This window comes from Hippoglossus stenolepis, chromosome 8 (genome assembly GCF_022539355.2).
Source record: "Hippoglossus stenolepis isolate QCI-W04-F060 chromosome 8, HSTE1.2, whole genome shotgun sequence".
Taxonomy (NCBI): Eukaryota; Metazoa; Chordata; class Actinopteri; order Pleuronectiformes; family Pleuronectidae; genus Hippoglossus; species Hippoglossus stenolepis.
The window spans coordinates 9,974,961-9,998,233 of NC_061490.1; the positions used below are offsets into that span (position 1 = coordinate 9,974,961).

Genomic DNA, 23,273 nt, shown 5'->3' on the forward strand with positions numbered 1-23,273 from the left:
AGTGAGGGGATGTGCACAACTGTATCTTCAGTTATCCAATTAGTGTCTAACAACAGGAAGAGAAGCCATTGTTTAAATACTGTGGTTAATGGGTGATCAAGATAAACTTTGAGAATGAACAGCCAAACAACCTAATCCTCCTTGAAGAACCATTTCTGGGGATTTTTTTGCACCCATGAAAAGCTTTAAAAATCTATACAATATGCAGGGAGATAAAAAAAAGAAGGTTAAAAGTCTTTAATATTTGAGTTATACTGACTTTTCCTGACTGAAATGTACAGAGAGGTACATTACAGTTACTGACCTGCACCACCTCTCACCTCAAGACAAACTGTACTATTAAAGCACTACTTTAAAGCACTACACCTGCAAAGCACTAGGAAGTGTTGCACAGGGGAGATCAGAAGCAGTGGGATATAAGACTGCCGGTTTCCCTCCAGCCCAAACCAATATAACAACTGACTCCAAAGCCTGGAGCGAAGTGTTAAATGTGAAGGAAAGATGCTTCTACACTTGAAAAATCAGCCTGCACGGAAGAGTACAACTCTGCAAAAACATCCTGTGGCTACATATAGAGCAGTGCGTACCTCCTGGAGGAGTCTCATGGCCCAAACAACAACACAATCAAATGGGAAGGAAAAAAACTGATTTTAAGACTGAAGTGTGGATCTCCATGCAAGTTTGATAGATGAGAACTGACTCCAACCAGACATTATCAATAGCAGAGAGATGGAGCTCTTTGACTGGCAACCTACATAGAGGAGTGTTATCTTTTTTCTTGAGAGAACGAGGAGGAAATGAAAAGGGGATGGGGGGTTGAACCTTCACAGAGAATTCTAAATAAAACCATCCCAGCTCTCTGTAGCCTCAGGTTATGCTTCAGTGTTTTAAATCCAAGCAAGGTGGGGAAATATGACACAAAGACGGTGATGAGATGTGTGTGAGGAGCTCTGCATACGAGGCCAGGGGACTCTGTTTCAAATTAACCCCCAGATTGTGGGTTAGTGTGTGTGTGTGTGTGTGTGTGTGTGTGTGTGTGTGTGTGTGTGTGTGTGTGTGTGTGTGTGTGTGTGTGTGTGTGTGTGTGTGTGTGTGTGTGTGTGTGTGTGTGGCATGTCTCCGCAGTTGAATCCTCCACTGAAACCATGCGTGTGTGTTTTTGTAAGAACATTTCCTACCTGGGAATAGTAGCCAAGTAGGCTATGAGCCTGCGCAGGTCTTCAGGTCGTATTCTGTCATGGTTGCTCCGTGCTGGAAAGGTGAGAACGGGACCTCCACGTCTGTCTCTGCCGCCTTTGGGGTGAAATTAGAAAAATATTCATCACACAACATCTACTGAGACAACAATGGTGTTTATTTAGTATCAAAAGTCGCCCAAGCCCAAAACCATACTTGGGAGGGAGTGTTTCTACTCTGAAGCGCACAGAACAGTATCCGCAAGCAGAAAGGCACAGCACGTCGACAGCAATGATCCACAAAATTTTAATTTCTACATAAAAATGAAGACGTATGGAAGATCAGAGATAGTCTGGGGAGTGGAGTGTTCAAAGTGACCAATCGACCAGCAACCTCCAAAGTCTCAAAATTCAGCTTGACGAGCCAGCGACTGTCAGATGGTGTTGAGCAGTTGCGAGTCTTTAGGGAAGGGTGAGTTTGCATTCGTCTTAGCACCGTGCTAACGGATCCACAGTTGTGCACACGGAGCATAAATGCTTGCTCACAGAAACTGTTCCGAGCACTTGCTAATAGTTAGCTAATTTTTATACTAAATAAACACCATAGACAACCCTTATCAATTGGAGCGTGTGATTTTTCCCCACTTTCAACACATTCATGGAGTTAAAAGCCTGAGCAGCCACAAAGTAAAGTTACTCGTGAATTTTTAGAAATCCACGCTGAAATGTCAGCTACTACACCAAGCAGAATAAATAGACAGAATAAACAGGAATACACAACCTACAGAATACTGAGTAAAAAAGGTGCAGTGAGTGCTGCAGTACTTTGCGATGACATAAGCCAATTTGTATGGGTACCATCTGTGAATATGTCGCCAGTTAGTTATGACTGTACCGAGTCAAATCGAAGAGTCAGGGGTCAAATTACTCTCATAATGACAAGGCTGGTAATAGCCTTTCAGTCAGACAGCAGCAGCAAATAACACTGACTATTAATGACCAGAGAGAGAAAAAAAACACTTCCCTTCCTCAGACTGGCTTACAATCAGGGCAAGGCCTGTGCAGTTAACAGTAATGAGGTAAAGGTCGGGTCAGAGCCACGACGAGCCAGAAACAGAGCAGAGAAATAAGCGAGTACACATAAATAACCCGACAAGTAGCAATTATGATGAGGGAAATTGTAGCATTCAACAAAACGGTACCCGAGTTGAAATGTAGTGACAGTTCTCAGTTTTAAAAACTATCATGAATCTGAACAACAACTCGTAACTGTGCTGCTGTGCGTGTATGAACAATCAAAGTAACTTCAGATGTGATATTGTTTTTATTTATGTAGCACTTTTTAGAAGATAAATTTATAATTGTAGGAATAGTACTAATAGTGGGAAACAAGTATGTGTATGTGTATATAAACATGGACAACATGACTGCTCCAAGAAAATGAAGCCAAAGTGTTTCAATCGCCACCTGGTGGCTGACTGCAGTATAGCTCCTCCATGTTAGTGGGTGGGACATGAACCAAACTAATAAGTAAAAAATGTTTCTCAAAGATGGTTTCTGTCATTTTAGGTAGTTTTTATCACATTGATCTTTGTTCAAGTGCTCATTTCTTTCAAGTTTAGTTTTAATTATTAGTTATTTGATGCAATGAAAATGCAGGGAAACGTCATGATTGACAGCTGAGACTGACTCGGGGTTGGTCCAGCATGTGTACTGGAGGAGATGCTACCTCGGCTCCATCTCCCGATCACTACTGAAAGACTAGCTTTGCAAATGTGCAAGAAGGCAGAATATCTAGAGATTCCTCATTCATCTTTATATTAAGTCTATGACCATTCAGCACTGAGCTCCTACATACACAAATAAATACGTAATACAAAAAAGTGAAGTTGTCATAATGGAAAAAACATGATGTGGCTAAAAGAAAGAAAGGCTCATTTAAGCAGGTGAAATTTAAATGATGGAATACGGTGTCATTGTTTATATCTGACCTGAGAGAAAGGCGACCTTCTCCTTGAGGATGGGAAGCACATCAATGGCCTTCATATCCTCATTACGATGAAACCCTGAAACACAAAGAAACACAGAAAAGTCAGCAAAGCAGGAGGTTGGCAACATGAATCCTCAGACATAGACAAACAGAAACAAGTCAGGTGATCAGTAGAGAAACCACAGTAAATGTAATAATAATCTTGTAAATAATGTTTTTTTTAACTGACCCGGCAAACTGTGTGTTTCAATCAACATATAATTGTCGAAGAGCTTTCACACACAGTCAAAGTCAAACTCAACTTTATTATCAATTGCGGCACAGGACACAGCACAGGACTAAATAATGCAAATACAGATTAAAAGATGTGCAAGTTATGTGCAAATGTTCAAGTAATGAACTATTAAACAGGACTGGACAATGGCATAAGCATAGACAACACATTTAACAACACCATGCTGTTCAGTTGCCTTTCATAGAAGCACAACTTACACGTGTAGTAATGACTTCACTTGGAGTGCTGACATCAACCAAAGTGCAGAGCACATATACGAGCATCTTCATGGTTACGACTACAAGTTTGGTTACAAGTGAAAAACATTAATAACTCTAAACTATTACTCCCAAAGCACTTAGACTGTGTGCTCGCTCAGAGTCCTGAGTGAGCACAGTTCTTGCAGCCCTGCATGTACAGTGTATGTGTGCACATGTACAGTGCACACACACTCAGGACAGCTGATTTAGATGGTCGACTCAATAGACTAATGTAGGGATGTGTGACATAATTGATTGTGTCTGATAAAGGGCTTTTATTCAAATTGTGTATCCTAATTTGATTAATATATAAAATTGTCTGTCACAAAAAATTTCTGACTGCTAAATATAATTTATCATTAAGAACATTTTCATTATAATAATGTGGCAAATGGAACAGAACAGCTGTGGAAAGCAAAAATAATATATAGTTAATACTGTATATATGTAAAATACATAAGTGAAGCCTATAATGCAGCAGTTAGTAAAAAAAACACATTAGCCATAACGACCACAGCTTTGACCACTGGATATATGAGAGGCTGCAAGTGAACCGGTGAGAGTCCGCCTCTCTGCAGATGCAGTTAGCAGATGATGTCATCAGATATCCCTCTAGCACACATGCACATGCACACACACACATGCACACGCACGCACGCACGCACGCACACACACACGATAATGGCATTATAAATTCTATAGAGTCGATCTTATTGATGATTGATGAAGAGAAGAGAAGAGGGGATGAATACTGTAGAGAAAAAACACAAGCTCTGTGCTGCTCTGACAGTTTTAATATAAACATTTAATCACTGTGGCTACGAATGGAAATGAGCAGACTGGATTGTGGCTAGAATGCTGAGTAGTGAATCGCCCTCAAATATGAGTCTCAATGCATCTTATGCCACAGCAGAGGACAGTGATTCCTCAGAGGTGAGTATTTGCTTTAGAATTTGTAAAATCTTTCAACCACAGCCCGATAAATGGTTAAGTAAGGAAACTTTCCCCATGAGCATCATGACACCTCTCATAGGTTGCAAATAAGTTACAATGTAAAGATATTGAGGAAAAAAAGAGATGTGACAGAACACGAAGTGAAGACACAGACAGAAAGGAAGACAGATGGATGGAGGAAAGATAAGATGGTAAAAATCATATGATAAATGGACTGTGGCCCTTTTCCAGTCTTATTGACCACCCGCTTTACACTGTAAGTGACCCATTCACACACACATTCATACAGCACTTCTATATCTCAAACCATAAACTTTTGGCACAGTCGTCAGGATATAGTGTGTGATATTGCTGTCAGGGGGTAAATTTGCGGTTCAGTATTTGCAGACTGAAATGTGGACTGGAGGTGTCAGGGATCAAACCGCTGACCTCCTGGTTAGTGGTCGACCCTCTGTACCTCCTGAGCCACAGCTGCCGAGGGATGGAGAGGGGGCAGAGTTTAGCCGATAGTGACTCAAGAGGAGAACTCAGACTGCAGTACGACACAGAGCCAGCTAAATAACTCCAACAGGTTTTAACGGCTCCTGTGATATCGATTTCAACGGCGGTCTGAGGGAGTTAAAGGAGCCACAGTCAGGCTTGGATGACAGCACATTAGCCGGCTGTGGGAAGTGGCCTGACTGGACACAACCCGACTCGCGGGATAATGTCCCGAGCAGCCGAGACAAGATGGTACTGAGGCAGCTATAATGGTTTCATTCTCTCTCTCTCTCTCTCTCCCCATGGCTGGCGAGGGCGAGGAGAGCGAGGCAGTCCCTCGCATTTAACACTCGCAGGTTTTATGATCGCCCCTCCTTGCTGCTGACCATCCCTTTATGACCTGCTGCAACCATTTCTCACCCAATAACCTTCGATGTCACACACAGAGAGCCTGGTAGGAAGACTGAGCATGACTTCAGTTGGAAAAAGGTCAAAAATAGCGACGTGTGCTTCAGCAAAAGAGCGTTTGAGTGTGTGCAGCAAACACCAACGCAAAAAGGAAACAATACTCCTCTCGCACTTTAGGTGTTAGCACTCATGTGTGTGTGTGTGTGTGTGTGTGTGTGTATGTGTGTGTGTGTTTCCTGTGAAGTGTGCCCAGACACATTCCTCACTGTGGTGGTTTATGTAAGATACTGACGCTGGCTCGAAGCCCACACTGACCTCTGCTAGACCACTGCAGCCCAGCTGAGACTGCAGCTTGCCACCCAGGCCAGAAACAGATACGACTCTCATATAAGCTGCAGATCTTAACGCCGGATTTTGAAGATCAGAATGGGGGAATTCCACATAAAGTGTTCTATGGTTGTATAAATAAATTAGAGAGCTGCAAAATATAAACTGCTGCTGGCGAGGAGCAAGTTGCTTCCACAGTATGACGGCTCATTACTAACGGGTGATGTCAACACAGTAAAATAAGCACCAACGCTCCGAGTGCGCACACACCACCGCGGAGCCTTTCCTAATTTTAGTCATGTTTAAGTGCAGCAATAACCCGTATGATATCCTAGAGAGCCAAAGTATTACCCTACACACTGTGATTCATGAAATCCCATCATCACCTCTCGCTACAACACACACACCAGAACACACAGGCGCACACACGACAATCTCCTCCCTCCACTGCACACAACCCCTCATTTACAAATCTGCCGAGCATGAAATAAAGCTTTTCATCACAGGCAGCTTGTTCATAACACACTCGTACTGAGAGCAATCCATTTTGCCGGCAGTCAGCGAAACGCTCGTCCAGGGAATAAAGTTTTTCACATTAAGCTTTTCCTCTAATTATGTTTTGTTTATAAAATAAGATAAGATAAGATGTTATATGAGATGAGGTTAGATGAGGTAAGATATGAAAAGATACAAAAAATGAGATACGATGCATTGCAATGAAATATGATAAGATACAAAACCCCACGTCGGGCAAATTCACTTGTTGCAGCAGCGGATAGTCAGAATGAGTTAGACAAGAGAACATGTGAAAGTATAAAATAGAATAAACTAAATTTAAATACAGAGAATATGTACATAATATACACCTCTCAATACAGACAGATATATTATTTGTAGAGAAACGTACTTGTGGAAAAGTGCAGTTTGACAGGATTTCTGCATAAGGGCGACTGTCTTTGTATATAATAATAGTAATTATTGATAATAATAATGTATAAGGAGATATATTGAAAATAGACATATACATGCACATATAGACAGTTATAATTATGTAGACAGGTATGGCATACAGAATAAATATGAGTATAAAAAGGGTATGTGCTGAATATATATAAAAGGGTATAATTTCACCGTAGTATAGTAAATAGCAGTATACTATATATAACTATATAACGATGTAAAAATATGTAAATGTAGAATTCAAAGGCGGGAAATGAAGAAATGTTAGAAAGTAATTTTTTCTGTGTTTACTGTGACACAATCTGCCTTTGCATATCTGCATAGGAGCAGGAAATACAAGGTGATGACTTCAGGATGACAGGTAGTGGATCAGTTAGATTTACTGTAGGAAATGTATGAGCGGTGGCAGACTGTCGGTCATTTATGACACACACGCACACACACACACACACACACACACACACACACACACACACACACACACACACACACAGACACATGGTCTCTCTGCATGTTTAGTAATGGAGACATGCCGTGCACACATCCATCAAAGGGACAATGATGGTCTGTCATGAGGAGTATTCCTTTGCTTGACAACTCATAATGCATCATAAACGATAATGCTCGTGCTTTGGAACTTAACATGTAAGAGCTGCAGCTATTTGTCATGGTGGCACTTTGCATTGCAAGCAGGCGGCTGGTGGTTTAGTCAAATGACTTGTGCCTCTCACAGTAGCTTTTTTCCCCCATTTACTACATATGCAATAACAGCTCAGTGTCCAAAACAGTGGAATAAGAAGAAGTCTTAAGGGAAATGTATTTTCCTCCTCTTGTCTCTCCAAGAGAAACAGGCAAAAAAAGGACTTGGAGACAAATGGATGCATAGTTTTTCCACCAGGGGCTCATTCAGTTAGTGCCATTACCTGCACAGTCATGGACATTAGTTGTCCAATCATGTGCTTGCATGCAAAGTAGAGATACAGTTAAGCAATTTTACACTAGTGATGGATGAAATTTGTTTTTTATTTGGCTTAAGAGTCAGTTAACCATTTTGCTTTGGCAGTGCTATTCTAGTAAAACACACAACAGCAGAATTCAGTGGCGGAAAACACAAAATTGTAGCTTACATTTATCTCCCAGAGTAACGTCTAAGCCAATACATGGGACCGAACTGTTTCATGCTTGGTTTTAAATAATTTCTACAATGTTTTTTGTGAAGCTCGATTCCAAAGTCACTGTGAAAACATTTCCCTCGCAGCTCGAGCAGCGAGAACACTGTGTTCAACTCCCGCTGCTCTGCATGAATATAGAAAACAAACAGAGACGAGAGCGAGAGCGAGAGCAAGAGCAAGAGTGAGAGCAAGCTGACACAGATTCACTCCGCTCAAGCCTTCTTCTCGTCTCGAACTCCACCAGGATCGTGCCCTAAATCCTGTGGTCCTGTAGAGGCAGTACAACAGGACACAGCGCAGAAAGTGTGCCAACCCATTTCCTTTATCCCCCTCTAACTCCAGGCAGGAAACACTCACATGCTGATCTGAACACGCTACTACAGAACAGTCTGTGCTTGTGCTTTGTATGAACTCCTCACACCACAGACTGAAAATATCCTACACCTTTTAGCATCCAAACTAGGTTTCAGAATAGTTTCTCGAGCATTTTAATGAACTGAAATAGAGAATGAATGTGCTAGTTTGTATATTCCCCCCATGACCAAATTTTGCAGGAATTTAAGCAGCAAAGTCTTTCGCTCACATGCATAAAGCCAAATTTGTAACCCCTAAAAATTTACACAAATGCATAACTCGTTTTTCCACAGCTCGTCAGAACAGACGGCTTCAGTGCACAGCACCAGATCCCTTTGTTTCCAATCTTTTTAGACCACAGGCGAGACTGTACATGGTGCATCTGCACAGCCTGGCACGCTGCATGATGCCAATCCTCTGGCTCATAACCTCGTAACCTCAAACCCGGAGCAATTACAAGCCGGGCTGTATGTGTAGCACAGCAGAACAGACGGGGCCTGTATACATAATACTGCAGAAATACTACGGGAGAATTCCCCTGGCTGTCGTTCAGCGAACCTGATAATGCTCATTTCAGCTGCCGGTCAGGATAACTGCGGTGAGATCCAGAGCAAGTTGTCAGCGTGAAATGCATTTTATACCTGTGATGTGCACCTTGCAAATGCAGCAAATCTGTTCTCATCATTTACTTGTAATCGCGGCTGGATAAAAGCTAGCCCCTGTAGACTTCGGAGTCTCCGATACGTGAAGATTTACAGGACACGTGACTGAGATTGATTTCAGATGGCTCCTTCAGACTTTGGATCTGGGTCAGAGCCCAGTATGTGAACCTCACTGTAAGTTAGTGTGAAAAGAGAGAAGTGGGAGGTGTTTGTCACTGCTCAGCCTGGTTTGGCTCAGTCTGGCCTCACTGGGACCAGCTCAGAATGTGGGGAGCTCTAAAACAATGGAGGTGTGGGAGCGCACTTGATTAGTCAGTACTCCGCTAGAGATGGAAGGTGTGCGTTTGTGTGTGTGTGTGTGACCTGCTATTGTGCAGCGGTGTGACTGACACCCTTTGCAGGGCTCTAAGAAAAGTGCCACCTTTGAGAGAGAGCTTTAGCTTTTTGGGCTAAAACCCAAACAGAACCCAGGCAGAAAGCACAACACTTCAGCACAAAACAAAAAAACTCCCGTCCCTGTCCTCCACGAAATCTATAGCCATGAACGTCTACCACCCGATTGTCCCGGCAGTGCCATATACCCAAAGAGCATGTTCTGTGAAGTTTCAAGAACTTCCTGTTCATGTTGAAACAGCGAACACACACACTGAATATATTTAAATGAGATAAAAGTCTTTGACTACAGCTCGTTTTCTTTGACTTACACTTTCGGACTATTTCGAGGTCCCTTAACTGCAGCTCATTTTTTAACCGAACACTGTATGATTATGTGTGCGCTATTTCTGCGTAACCCCCTGGTGTGTATGGGTATCAGGCTGCCACTGCCCTCTGTGTTGTGGTGGGACTTATGAGTGTTTAACCCAGTCTACATGACAGGTCGTCGCAGGCAGGTTGTTTGTCACGTCCCCCGTGTGACAACCTTGACAAGAATAACAGCAAACGCGTGTTGCCTTGGTGCAACAGGGTGATAAGACAAACACAGTAAGAGCTGCTGCGTTTCTCTCTCTCGCTCTGCATCAGCTCCCATTTTTCAACAGTACATCCCTTTCATTTATTTACTTTCCTTTGTTTTACACGTACAGACGGAGAATCCCTCTGCCCCGTACTGGATATGAAGCCACTTCTAGCAGCCTCTACTTCAGTGACCTTCAGCCGGAGCTGGCAGGGGGCCTGGGGACTGTGGCGAGCTCAACTTTCATCAGGTTTCTCATACTGTTGTTACAGTGTGGCTTACAGTAAAAATAACACTCTGCTCCTACCACAACCAGTCGACCTGAATATAACCCCAAAGCACAGCAAAAGAGGGTATGAATAAGTCATAACAAATGTGGAAGGGTAGGAAACAAAAAACAATCTCCCTGGCTCGGCTCTGGCACAGCGCTTGTAATGGCAGCGTGGTGCCCTAACATAAAAATGCCATCCTGTACCACTGAAGACTGAGTATTTTTATATGCTTCTTCCTACAATTTGTGGAACCTATGGTGTAATATGGAGGCATTGCATCAACTGGAAATACTTTTTAAGAGTCCCATGCACAGAAATATACAATTTATGATGATGTAAAACAAAGAAAAGCAGAAAATTATCACATTTGAGAAGCTGAAATAAAGAAAATGCTTGGCATTTTTTCGCTCGACTTGAAGGATTGATCGATTATCAAATATATTTCAGATAAAATCGACTAATCCTTAATCATAGCAGCACTAGACAAACACCTCTGCTCAAACACATCAACATGCAACTTTCCCCCATAAGCACAATGAAAGTTTTTTGTTTAAATGCTTCGGTACATTACGACCAGTATTGTCCTCAAAACAAACCTCAACATAACCCTTGACCACAATGTGATACATATATAAAGAATTCATAATGGAGTGTAACACGGGATGACACTCGGGATGACACTGAAACAAATATATCCTCACCTTCATTTATCCTGCAGATTAAGAGCTTTCTGAAAGAACAACTCAGCATTCAGAGCAGAGCGGAGAACAGGGAGCTCTGTAAATCATGTCCGCACCATTCTCATTAAGTACAGTGAGCAGCTGAGGGGCAGTGTGGAGATAAACAATGGTCAGCAGTCTTATGCAGGCCAGTGCACGTGAAGGCAGTTCCACTGAGCTGTGTGTGAGAGCACTGAAGGGCACAATCTGAGCAGTTCCAGTGTTTTATAATGAACTACTGTGCTGCATGTTTGTGTACTCACAATTCTGCAGTGCTACACAAAACACACACACACACGCACACACACACAGAGAGAGAGATAGTCTTAAAATCACACTTTTACACTAATGATGCTGAAATATGCATGTGGTAAAAGCAATAGAATTAGAATTAGCAGGGTGTTATGGGAACATACCTCCGCCAAGGCTACTAACCATCTAAATGTGTCAAAGCAGTGTTTCCCATAATTATGTAAACTGTGGCGGCCCCCCGTCCCACAATTTATCACACTTCTCATAATGACTTTAGAAATCTATAACTTGGTGTTTTGCTTCGTTGCTACATTGTATAGCGCTGCACAGTATAGTGTGCTCACCCTATCGTCCATAAAGTTGTTACCATCCACACAGACAGCCAGACCTCATATAGTTTCAGCTGCAGTTGTGTGCACATACTCACAAGTGGCGTGCAATGCAGTTATCTCTGTCACGAGAGAACTAGTCTTTCACTCTTAACTCTATATTCCTGTCACTATGAACCTGTTGCAATGTTCGTGCACGTGCACCCCAGCTGCCATAGATGAGTGATTTCTGTGAAAAGTGAAACTAAATTCCTTGATCGGTCCATTTAGTCAGATCTGCACCAACATTTAAATGGTTCTTTCCTGACCCATAGCCCATCCTTCCACCAAGTTTTGTTGTCATCTGTTATATAGTTGTTGCGTAATCCTGTTAACTAACAGACAAACATCATAGTGAAGTAGTCAGTATAGCACATACCTCCACCAAGGCCCAACAGTCGCCTTAAACTCAATAGCTCGAACAAATTGCACAAACAAATACCTCAATTTTCATAATCAAAATCTCTGCATTATTCTCTGGGAAAAATATCAAAAGAGCCCGATCCCACAAAGTAAAAGACAGTGGGGAAAACAAATCCTGGATATGCACATTTAACCTGATCTGTGCCAAAATGTAATATGTTCTTTCCTGGCCCATGTCCCATCCTTCAACATAAAAAAGCCTGCATCCTTCCACCAAGTTTTGTGGAAATCCATTCAATAGTTTTTGTGTAATACTGCTGACAAACAAACAAACAAACAAACAAACAAACAAACAAACAAACAAACAGGAACGAAAACATAACCTCCTTAGCAGAGGTAATAATGAGGTAAACACATACAAAACACACACAAACACACATCTGAAGACGACCCAAAGATCAACTCATGCTGCAGAAAACACACGCAGCTCTGTGCGTTGTTGTTGTTGTTTCAGCAGTATTGTGGTTAAGGTTGTAATCAACTTGACAGACTAATCTGTATGTGTTGTTATTATGGTGCTACAGCTGTTTTTTTTCCTGCTGCTTTCACACCTCACTGAGCCTGAATAACAACATCATCTCTGTGTCATCTCTGTTTCATTCCCACAACTCCACTTCTCTCTCTCTCTCTCTCTCTCTCTCTCTCTCTCTCTCTCTCTCTCTCTCTCTCTCTCTCTCTCTCTCTCTCTCTCTCTCTCTCTTCTATTGACTTCTAAAATACTTAGCGTCCCTCCAAGCTTCACTATTGGCAACCCTCTGTGTCGCTTGCTATAGCCCTTAATCTTAATGCTGCCTTTTTTTGTGTCCCTCACTGCAACATGGATGAGACAACGTGAAGCACTAACAGCCAGCACAAGTCGTTGTGAGACACCTGTCTTCCTTTCATTATCAACTTGCCTCACCTCAACTTTGTATCTGATCCATTTGTGGGACTGTCAGAATAATTCCTCTGGGGAACATAGAAATAGGACATCTACTGTGTTTTTACATGGAGTCAGAAAGTCTGCAATAAAGTTTGATGGGTCCGGTGACGACAGGTCTTTGTTTCAGTGAGCAGCAGCATCTGTTAGAATATGATAAAAGCATTGTCAATTACTGCTCTGCCTCTTACAAGCCTGACAGTGAACTTTTCCCAATGATCAAACCATAAAAAGTGAAGAAGGACAGACATTTTATAGTGCTTTACTCTATGAGGACAAAAGGTTCACTTGTCCCGAATGACAAAACAGATTGAGAGCACAGTCATCATCACAAGTAATGGCTTAGACCCCGTGACCTCAACTTTTATCCCAGGTTCGTGGGGGATATGTACTTTAAATGCAGCTGTACCAGGGGGCGTTGTAAATCCTCCTCCCTCAGCTCGCCGTGTTGTGATCTCATCCTGCAGAGCCCTCCTCATGACAAATAGCACCATTTCTCCTCATCGCCTCAGAGCAGTCATCTCCTCACACATATGCATTCATTGCCCCTGCAGACACCGAGCGACTGAGCAGGAGGAGTTGAAGAAGAGCACTTCTGGTTTTATTGAGAGTGATCACTGCAGTATCTTCTATCTATCTGATCAAGACGCCAAAGCCGAGGTTGTTGTTACATTGCGAAAGTGAGATGAGATATTTACATCAAAGCAATGGATACTTGTTTTTTAATACATTTTTTTTCTTTAGTAGTAGTTTGTATGCTACAGCATTTCACTTTATACAAGCTACTTTGTACGTAATTGTCTTAACAGGATATTATAACTTGTTAGTCAGATTTCTGAGTAACTTAAATGTCCCATATTGCAGAAAATGAGATTATATCAAACAGTGTGAAAGTATCAAAACAGTCCACAGAGAATTGCACACAGTCTGTATGCAGAACATTTTTGATGATATATTATGATGCCTCAGCCACGCCCCCAGCACATACCAGTCCGAAACACCGTCCAACCATTGTTGGATAACAAGAAGCTAACATATCATTGAACATCCTTACCAAGGAAGGCAACTTTAGAGACCAGTAGCTTAACTTTTGTTTTTTTTCTCAAAAACCAAAAGTTCAACCGTCTGTTTGGCTCATTTCATCAGAGAGGCTCAGAGACTGACACAAAACTCCCTGCTCTTGATAGAGCTCCACAGAACAGCATGAGAGAGGAGATGTAAAACTATATAAAAGCTGCTTTCAGACATGCACTGAACTCTGGATAAGATTGTGAAATCCAGATGGGTGCTGTAAGTGTGAGAACGCAAATGTCTGAGTCAGTTGCCCCGGAGAATATCCAAGCAAGCCCATGTGAGAATACAGATGAAGATGTCAACTTGGACAGACAAGATTTGAGAGCTTTTGGTGATAAGAGCCGTGTCCATGTGCTGTAAACAACAACATGTGATTTCTGCAGCAGAATGCATACATCATGTGCTGCCTCCTGCTTGATCCAAGGAAATCTTACTGTTTTACTGCTGAGTTCTTCTTCCCTACCCAAAATGATCTGGAGTTCATCTCGAGATGTTTTATGATACTTGAAACCACAAATATATAAAAGATTTACATATATAATGATGATTATTAATGATATATAATACATTGCCTCAATTATAAAGCTTCTGCAAAGAAAACAAGGCAAATGATAGTAAAATCATTTTGCTTGTTGGATGTAACATTTGCCTCATTTTATCACTTATTTCAGTTTTTGAAATATATAGTCTGTAATTGTCTTAAAGTTTCCCCTCTGTGTGCGCATGTGTCCCTGTCGACCTGTTTCAGCATCTGGCTCTGATGTAGCAGGCCGCTGCTGTGCAGGCTCTTTATTTAGTATCCTTTTAACATTCAGGAACCATAAGCTGTAATGCATCCCTCAAGTAACTGTTTCTTCTATTAATACCCTATTGTAGTTAAAACAGTTTTGTGTCTATGCAGCACAGCACAGGCTGAGCAGAGTGACCTATATAGTCGACTAAAACAGGGCAGCTTCAGCACGAGGGGTGTCGGCGAACTGCAAAGAGACAGCAGTGTGCACACATCATGCGGTGGCCTTTTGTGTCCCCTTCCCTTCCCAGAAACGCCCCCTTTATTCTCTCAAGCATAATACCCACACACATAAATTAGCAGTGTGTGATAGCTTTTACCGAGCGCTGAAAGATACTTTCATTTCAGGCACAAACTGACTGACGTGTAGAAGTCACAGCTCAGCCTCAGAAACACCGGCTACAACAAAACCTGACTAGATTCAGCTTAACATCAATAAAAAATACCACAAAAATAAACTAAAACCTCAACCTAAAACAAGAATGAACATTGTAATGCTCCAACAACAGCAGGACTCTAGTCACTGCAAGGCTTTTGTGTTGGTTTGCTCTGTGTTGTGAGGTGTTCCTGTTTTTTGTCCTGACAAACTGCAGCCTGGGAGCAGCTGTGTTAATGCAGCTGCACTGGACACCAGGCGTTTTTACTAACAGAACGTATGTGTTCTCCTAAGTGCTTTATTACCAGGAAACAATGTGAGCATATGCAGAGGGAAAGGCACCATCTATTTTTCAGTTATCCAGTCATTCACTCTTCTATAGCCCTTTCAGATAGAGGCCACAGACACATTACAATTGTTAACTGCAGTGCTGAGTCTATTGTCCCGACAGGGGCCACTGATGAACTGCTGAAAAGATCCCGAATGAAAGTCACATTTTCCTTCAAGAATGAAAGGAATAAATCAGTATTACATGCAGATGTGGCTTTAACGAACAGATGTGGCTCCAATAAATGCACAACAAATGTTAAAAGCTTAGCAAGAGTAGGCTAACAGCCATAACTTTCTGTTGCATAAAGCCTATTGCTGAAATAAAAAGGACGCAACATTTTTTAAATACTATAAATGACCTAAATTAAATTGAATATTTAATGTAACTATACCATAGGTTGATATGCAATTTTATAATCATTCAGCAAAAATAAAACATCATCCAATAACCCCCAAATTCTTCAGTTTACAAAGCCAGATTTCTTCAAATTTGCATTAGAAAGTTTTTGAATGACTTCAACAGTTAAAAATACAGCACAAGATGATGAAGATACCAATACATTACATTCATACATTCATTTATAACGTCTTATATGATTTATCTATTCAAGGGCCTATCTTAAATAAGTATGCAAAGGCAATGATTTTTAAAAAATCATGAAATTAGGTAACATATATTATAGTTCAAAAAATATTGGTACAGGCAAAACATTAATGAGCCTCTTGATAATAATATGAAATTAGAAGTAATAATAAATAAACTTTTGAACTGTAATAAGATCCTTCTAGCAAAGATATTATAATGACTTGTTTTGAATTCAGACATTTCAGGTGACCTTGTCATAGTTCTTTTACCATCAGGAATGAAAAACAAACAACACAACAGAATATATTTCTGAGACAATACTCCACCTGAGAGTCTGATCAGGGTTTTTCCAGCCTGGGCGTACTGCCAGCTGTGGTTATCCAGCACTGCCATCCTAAACCAAAACCAGCACCAATCCGTCCAGATCTTAGCCTACACTACACAGCGGTTACCACACTACATAGCTTTCTAACCAATTCTACTATGGCGAGAACTGGACAACAGCCGCGCCATATACAGCACCAGCCAACGCCCCTGCCACCCAGTGAGCTGCAGAAAGCCAAAGGCACTGGCAGCTCCTCTTTTTTGCCTTCACCAACTGGCTTTTCTTTGCCATGTCCCCCTGCATGTCACTAACCCCTCCCCAAAACAAGATTTAGTAACAAGTGCTGCTTTGCATTAAACAGTTGCTCCCCTCCCTGGGTGCCCGGCTAGCTACTCACAGGGAGAAAAAAAAAAGTTAAGCCTGCCAAACAGTTGTCGCTGGTGGATTTGTGGGTGAAATAGGCTTTAATAATGATTGGTTGTAATCTTCTCTCTGAATAACACTTTGACTCTGTTGGTGAGTATCTGCGACGGAGCAGATGAGGGTCCTGTAAATGTAAATAATGATCTCCATGTCATTTTTTGTGTATTTGTCAAGAGAATTTACCTTATAATCAAATTAATTCAGTTTATTTTCAATATATATATATATAGGAGGTTTGTTACATTAATTTCAGCAAGTGTTGAATTATTAATCATCTGGTGCAATACTTTCAGAATTATTAAGAAAAACTGTCTGGATGCAAAGCTATTGATGACCATTTCTGCGACGTTGTTACAGAAAATCCTGTAAGTTATCACAATGAGAAACTTTCTCAAAATAATGATTCACCAACTCAAATTTATAACTTACTAACTCCAAATAGACTGACTATCTCAAAATAAGAAGTTAGTTTCTTAAAATGTCTTATATCTCAAAATAATAACTTATATCTCAAAAAAGTTATCTCAAAAATAATTACTTATATCTCAAATGAATGACTTATCTAAAATCAGTGACTTAATATCTCAAAATAAAAACTTAATATCTTATAATTTTGTGATTTAATACATTGTAATCATGACTTAATATCTTATAATAAAGACTTTTTGTTTTATAATTTCAACTAAGCATTCATTCAGTAATTTTTTTTTCTTTCACAGGCGGAAATAGGCTTCCATGCTAAACTAATGTCAATCAACAGATCAAGCCACGATGACACACACTAATGTGTTCATTCACTTATAATCACGTGTAAAGCTTTTAATATTTGAAACATTACGTCATCTTGACGTCAGCAAACCGGAAAAACACTCAAACAACATCTTTGTCTGAGCATAAATTCATTGGGACAAAATTATTTCAGTGTCTCCCTGTCCTTTTATCAGCGTGGTTAAATTTGATTATAATACTCATGTACATCCACTTTCATAAAACAGTTGCTTGATTGGGAGCCAAAAATCTTTTCAGCCGAGGAAACAAAACAAAGAGCTTATTCAGTGTTTATGCCGAGAGAGAAATTAAGCTTGTGTCTGAAGGGAAAAAGTCAAAGCTGGACGGTTACCATCATTTTTAGCAATTTAAGAAATTTGTGACACACACATTTAAAATAATAATGTTTACATTTGTCTTCTAATTTCATACACTATTCCCTCTGAGGCACTTTCTCTCTTGGAGCACGTACCAACTCTGTGAGCTGTCTGACACGGTTCCGCAGTCAGCCGACCTTTCCTGTCCCTGAGAAGGTAGTGGAAACGGAACAACATGGTCAGAGCGGCCATGTTCAGTGTCACAGATAACCATCCGAAGGAAATCCCAAAAAAGAGCAAAGATCCCGTCGGTTGTAACTCGTGAAAACTCTGAGACTGCGGGTGTAAAAAAAAAGTTCTCAGTACTTTTTGGGTAATTGAATCAAATATACCCTGCACCAAGCGCACGGTTGCTGCCTGAGTTTCGTTGACAGTGTGTGAGAGTTGAGCGCCTCCTCTCTTCTCTGCAAGCTGAGAAGTGAGGTCTGTCCTGCTGTTCTGTGTGCATGTGAGCGAGCCAGGTCACATATCTAACTGATCCTGCTGGAATAAATAACTGAGAGGGATTGTCACCTCTCAGAGACAAACTGGGGGGGGGGAGTGACTCAGCTGCAACAAGGATAGAGATGAGAGACCATGTAGTAGGTCAGGTCGTTGCAGCTGTAAATGTCTAGTTGTGTATTTATCATAACACCTGTGTTATAATAGCCTCCAGATGTACAGGGAAAAGAGTGGGCCTGAGGCAAACTACATAGTCAGTTGATTTTTCAAGTAAAAAGAAGTAAAAACATCCCCTGCAGCAAACAGCTTTAACACAAGCCCCTCTTTAAATGCCCTGTTAGCTTCAATCTCATGAACTTAAACAGTATTTGTGCGATATGAAAAGTTTGGGCACCCTCCTAAGTCAGTGCTTGGTGATGTTTTAAAAACACCACATCGTCTATATACTAATTTCAGAAATCTGTCGTTCATCATATCCACGTAACATGTGTACTCTTGGTGGTCATGGAAGTATGGTAGTGTCGAGTATGGTGCAATATGGATAGTGATAGGTCCAATATTAATAATTTCTAAATAAACAGGCAACCAATGTTCTGTATCAGCGACGGGTGGGACTCATCTAAGTAAGTGGCTTCGATCACAACAACAGTAGCATTCCCAACAATGTCAAAGACGACTGATTCTCCAGTTCAGGGTTCCGTGGACTGAGTCGAGCTTCACCGAACTTTGAGTAAACAGGTGAACGGCTCTTTGTGCAGCAGCGGTGGTGCAGCTTCAGGGTTCTGTGGACTGAGTCCCCCGCAGCTGGTCTTGACTCGCCGTGGCTCAATTACTGCAGGTCACAGAGAGAAAGCTGCAACCAGCATTACCACCGACCAAGCAAACAGCCCATTCAACACAGGTTTAGGATGAGCACTGCACTAGTCCACTCAATATGACAAAAAAGGAAAAAGTTGGAAATATCAATAATCGGTAAGTTGAAGTGTTTAAAATCAGCTAAAAGATTTTGGTAACGAAATAATTATTTGACAGTTTTGATCCAACCTGTTGCCCGAGCATGTTGTCACATATTTTCTATCTACCTTCTGTCATTTTCTACTCAATACTTTTGTTTTACTTATTTTTACCTCTGCCGAGGAGGTCATATTTTCTTCTGCGTTGTTATTCTATCTGTTAGATAGCAGGATTACGCCAAAACTACCAAATTGATTACCATGAAACTTGGTGAAAGGACAGGGTATGGGACAGGAAAGAAATCAGGCATTTTAGGGGACTGATATCTCTAAAACAAAAAGAGAATACACCAATAGGACAGTGTTATTCTTTGACTAAATCACTGGAGCTTACTGTAGTTCTCAGAGAAGCCTCTCTGTGACATCCATACACTGTCTCACTGTTGCCCGTTGCATTGTGACTGTAGCAGAGATAGTGAGGGAGAATAAGAGTAGAAAGACAGCGAGAGACGTAGTGAGTGTGAGAGGGGTCGACACCACAAAAAGGAATAAAAGCCCTTTTCAGCATCAATCATCCATGCGCATCTGTCTGCTTGTAAGGCCACAACAGTGTGTACAGTGCAAACTCACTGGGCAGCCGGCTGAGTCGCATCAACACATCAATGAAGTGGAGAGGAGGACGCTTTGTACGGCTCAGGGAACGCCATTCACCGGCTTCCTCTGGCCAAACCGTGCCCCCGATTGTCCCGCCCGCACAACAAAACCAAGCCAATAAACCACTGCGGACCAAATAACACCTGACAGGCGGGGTGCAGAGGAGGAGGAGGAGGAGGAGGAGGAGGAGGAGGGGGTGTGCCTCTGAGGTCCACTGTGTTAACAACGGCCTCAGGAGAAAAGAGGACAGGGAAGGAGAGAGGCAGGAGAGATAGAGAGCAAGAAAGAAAATGTGCTTGAGACAACACAATGTGGGCTTTGCTCCAGGCGGTTCAGACGGCCGTTTGCCCAAAGCAGATGGGACCGGATGACAGAAAGAGCGAGAGGGAGGGAGAGGAAAGATTTGTGTCAACCAACAGTCTTTTTGAGTACTGTTGAATTAGCACATAAAAAATGCAAAAAGAAGAAATAAATAAATAAACACAACATCAAAACAAATTTGAAATGCCGAACTGAGGTTGTATACCCCGGCCAACCAGTGCAGATTCAGTCTATATACATTTTATGAGGTCACCGTGAACTCTGACCACTGAAATCGAATCAGTTCATCTTTGAGTCCATGTGACAAAATGAAAAAAATCCCTAAAGGCAGACTTGAGAAATCATGATCAACTTGATCAAGGGGCCAAAAACATGGTTTGTGAGGCCGCCGTGACCTTTGACCTTTGACAACCAAAATCTAATCTTAATGTGAAAGGATTCCCCTGAAGTATACCTGAGATATCGTATTCAAGGAGGAAAAAAATATGCCGTGGCTGGTGTGGAGGCATATGCTTGCTGAGGTAAAAAATGCACAGATTCGCAAGTTATTTCACCCAAATATCACAGATTCTTCAATTAAAGGCTCTGCAACATTTGGAGACACACAGATAAAGAGATACAGAGACAGCCTCAGCTCACAATAACAATATAAACAGATGAAGCTGGGGGAGAAATCTAATGGACCACACCCAACACCGTGCACAACAAAAGGAGACACACTCTCCAACAAGTGTGTGACCATGTGAGAAAAATAAAAAACATCAGCCATTTCACAGCAAAACTGTGTGGTCAGACAAACCGTGACCTCAGCTGACAGCAGCTTCAGTGGAGCAACAGCTGAGCTCTGATAATAGGATTATTTACTCCCACGAACAAAACTCAAATTGAACACGTTGATTGACTAAAAAAACAGTCGTTAATACAAGTGCTGTGTTGTAATGAGGCTGGGATCTGTACTCCTTAGACAGGCTTTGTTATTTCTTGGAAATAAAGCCTCTGTGAAACACATCTGTGGTCCAATAAATAAATACAAGGGACGCTGAAAACAATACAGCAGTGACTGAGCTTCTTTTCTTTCCCGTGTCTGGTGGTGCGGGAATGAAAAAGCAAAGCAAAAAAAACTGAAATAAAGTGCAAGAGCACATCTATCTGGACATTTCATTTTTTTCATTTTTATAAACAGTATCTGTGACGAATGCTTCTACCGGGTGTTGAATGATAAGCAGGGGAATCAAACCCTGTGGTTTCCCAGTCTCAACAAATCCAGCGAAACAGACCAAACTCTCAGAACTGAGTCCAACTATTTTAGTGGGACAGTGTGCATGAGTGAGTGCGTGCTTGAGGGTGTGTGTTGTTGGTATGTGTCCAGACAGTGTGGATTGTTTATGAGCTGCTGATGCACATCTGCATCCTGTCATCCCCTACTCCTCATCTCTTCTCGTACCGTCTTCCCTCAATCATCTCACTTGCTCTCTTCTTTCCTCAACTTCCCTTTTCTTGCACCTCAAATCCCTCATACCATTAAAATGTCTCGTCTCCAGTCGGTTCCAATCCCTCTCCCCATCCCTCCTCTCTGCTTGCCTTCTCCCCGTCTCTCAATTCCTCTGTGAATAGATTTTCACTAGACTTGTCCTCAACAATGGCCGAGGTCCTGTTGAGTACATACACCCAGTGGACAGGGAAACTACAGGCTGCGGCTCCGCGTCTTTAAGCCAGGAGGCAGCTCGTTGATCCTGTAGGCCATCCACTGTTATTACAGCTCGGAAAACAACGGGCGTAAGTAAACAGGGAGCCATGGAAATGTCTGATGGAATATCTGACTTTATATGCATGGTTGCCCACATGCATGTGTGCACAAACACCCAGAGGGTCACTAAGAGGGGCCAAAAAGGTCATATGTTTTCCCCCCTTGCTTTGGACATTGACAGCAAAAGCTCACTCGCTCTAGAGAAAATCCCTAATGTAAAACACTCATTTGCATGTGCACTAAATTATACTTTGCAGGAACCGAAATAATAAATAAAAAAGTAAGTGGGAGTGCGTTTGCAGCTTTGCCAGTTGATTTACCACAGTGTTTCTACAGAGGGAAATATTTCACACCAATTTAGACTGTGGAGCAGCTCCAAATCTAATCCCATCTAGTCATTTTCATATTTTGTTCTGGCCCCCCGAGTGTCTCTAACCATCCTGTAAGAGAGGAGGGGGCGGGGTTAGTGAGGGCTGAGAGTGATGGATAAAGGAGAGAAAAATGAGAAGAACAGAGATATGCAGGGAGAAAAAGAGAGAAACAAACACCACTTCTGACTGGTTTGTGTCTGGTCCCAATTTAGGATGCTCTCCTCAAGCCATTTAATTGAAGGTCTTTTTATGACGCTGAGGCCTCAGTCAGCTCCGGGCAAACAACACACGACCACATCTGAATCCGGGCTCCACCCTGACTGCATATATAGATATATACCATACACAGTCAAGCTGTGTGCTTTCTGCTTTTATCTGCAGGATTTTTTCTATAGAAACTTATAAGCCGGAAGTGTTAAATGTAAAATCACAAACAGCACAGAATGACATAATGTTATTCTGAGGAGAGAGATGGAGAGAGAGAGAGAGAGAGAGAGAGAGAGAGAGAGAGAGAGAGAGAGAGAGAGAGAGGGTGGATACTGACTCAGTCCCTCCCTGCACTATTTGTCTCGCACAGTAGGGGTCACTGCACTCTCTGATCAGTGAGGCAGTTGTACACGGGCAGATAAAACCATAATCTGTAGAGAAACATAGCATCTATGACGTCATCAGCAGCTTTCTGGAGGATCATTTTGGAGTGATATAGATTCAGTCCAGCACAAACGTTAAAATATGATCCTGCTCGGAAATAGAGCGTATCTCTATCTCTGCAACTCCAGGGTTAATATGAATAATCTTGGTATATATCTATATAAA

General features: G+C 41.7%; 1 protein-coding gene across 6 annotated transcripts in view; it reads right to left on the bottom strand.

Moving 5' to 3' along the window:
- Positions 1-23,273, bottom strand: part of triob (trio Rho guanine nucleotide exchange factor b) — a 112,907-nt gene that overhangs the window by 67,186 nt on the left and 22,448 nt on the right. For all 6 annotated transcript variants that reach the window (XM_035163154.2, XM_035163153.2, XM_035163151.2 and 3 more), the window contains exons 3-4: positions 3,167-3,241; positions 1,179-1,293 (exon numbers count right to left, since the gene is read on the bottom strand). In XM_035163154.2, coding sequence (XP_035019045.1) covers positions 1,179-1,293; positions 3,167-3,241 — 190 coding nt within the window. The remainder of the gene's footprint in view (positions 1-1,178; positions 1,294-3,166; positions 3,242-23,273) is intronic.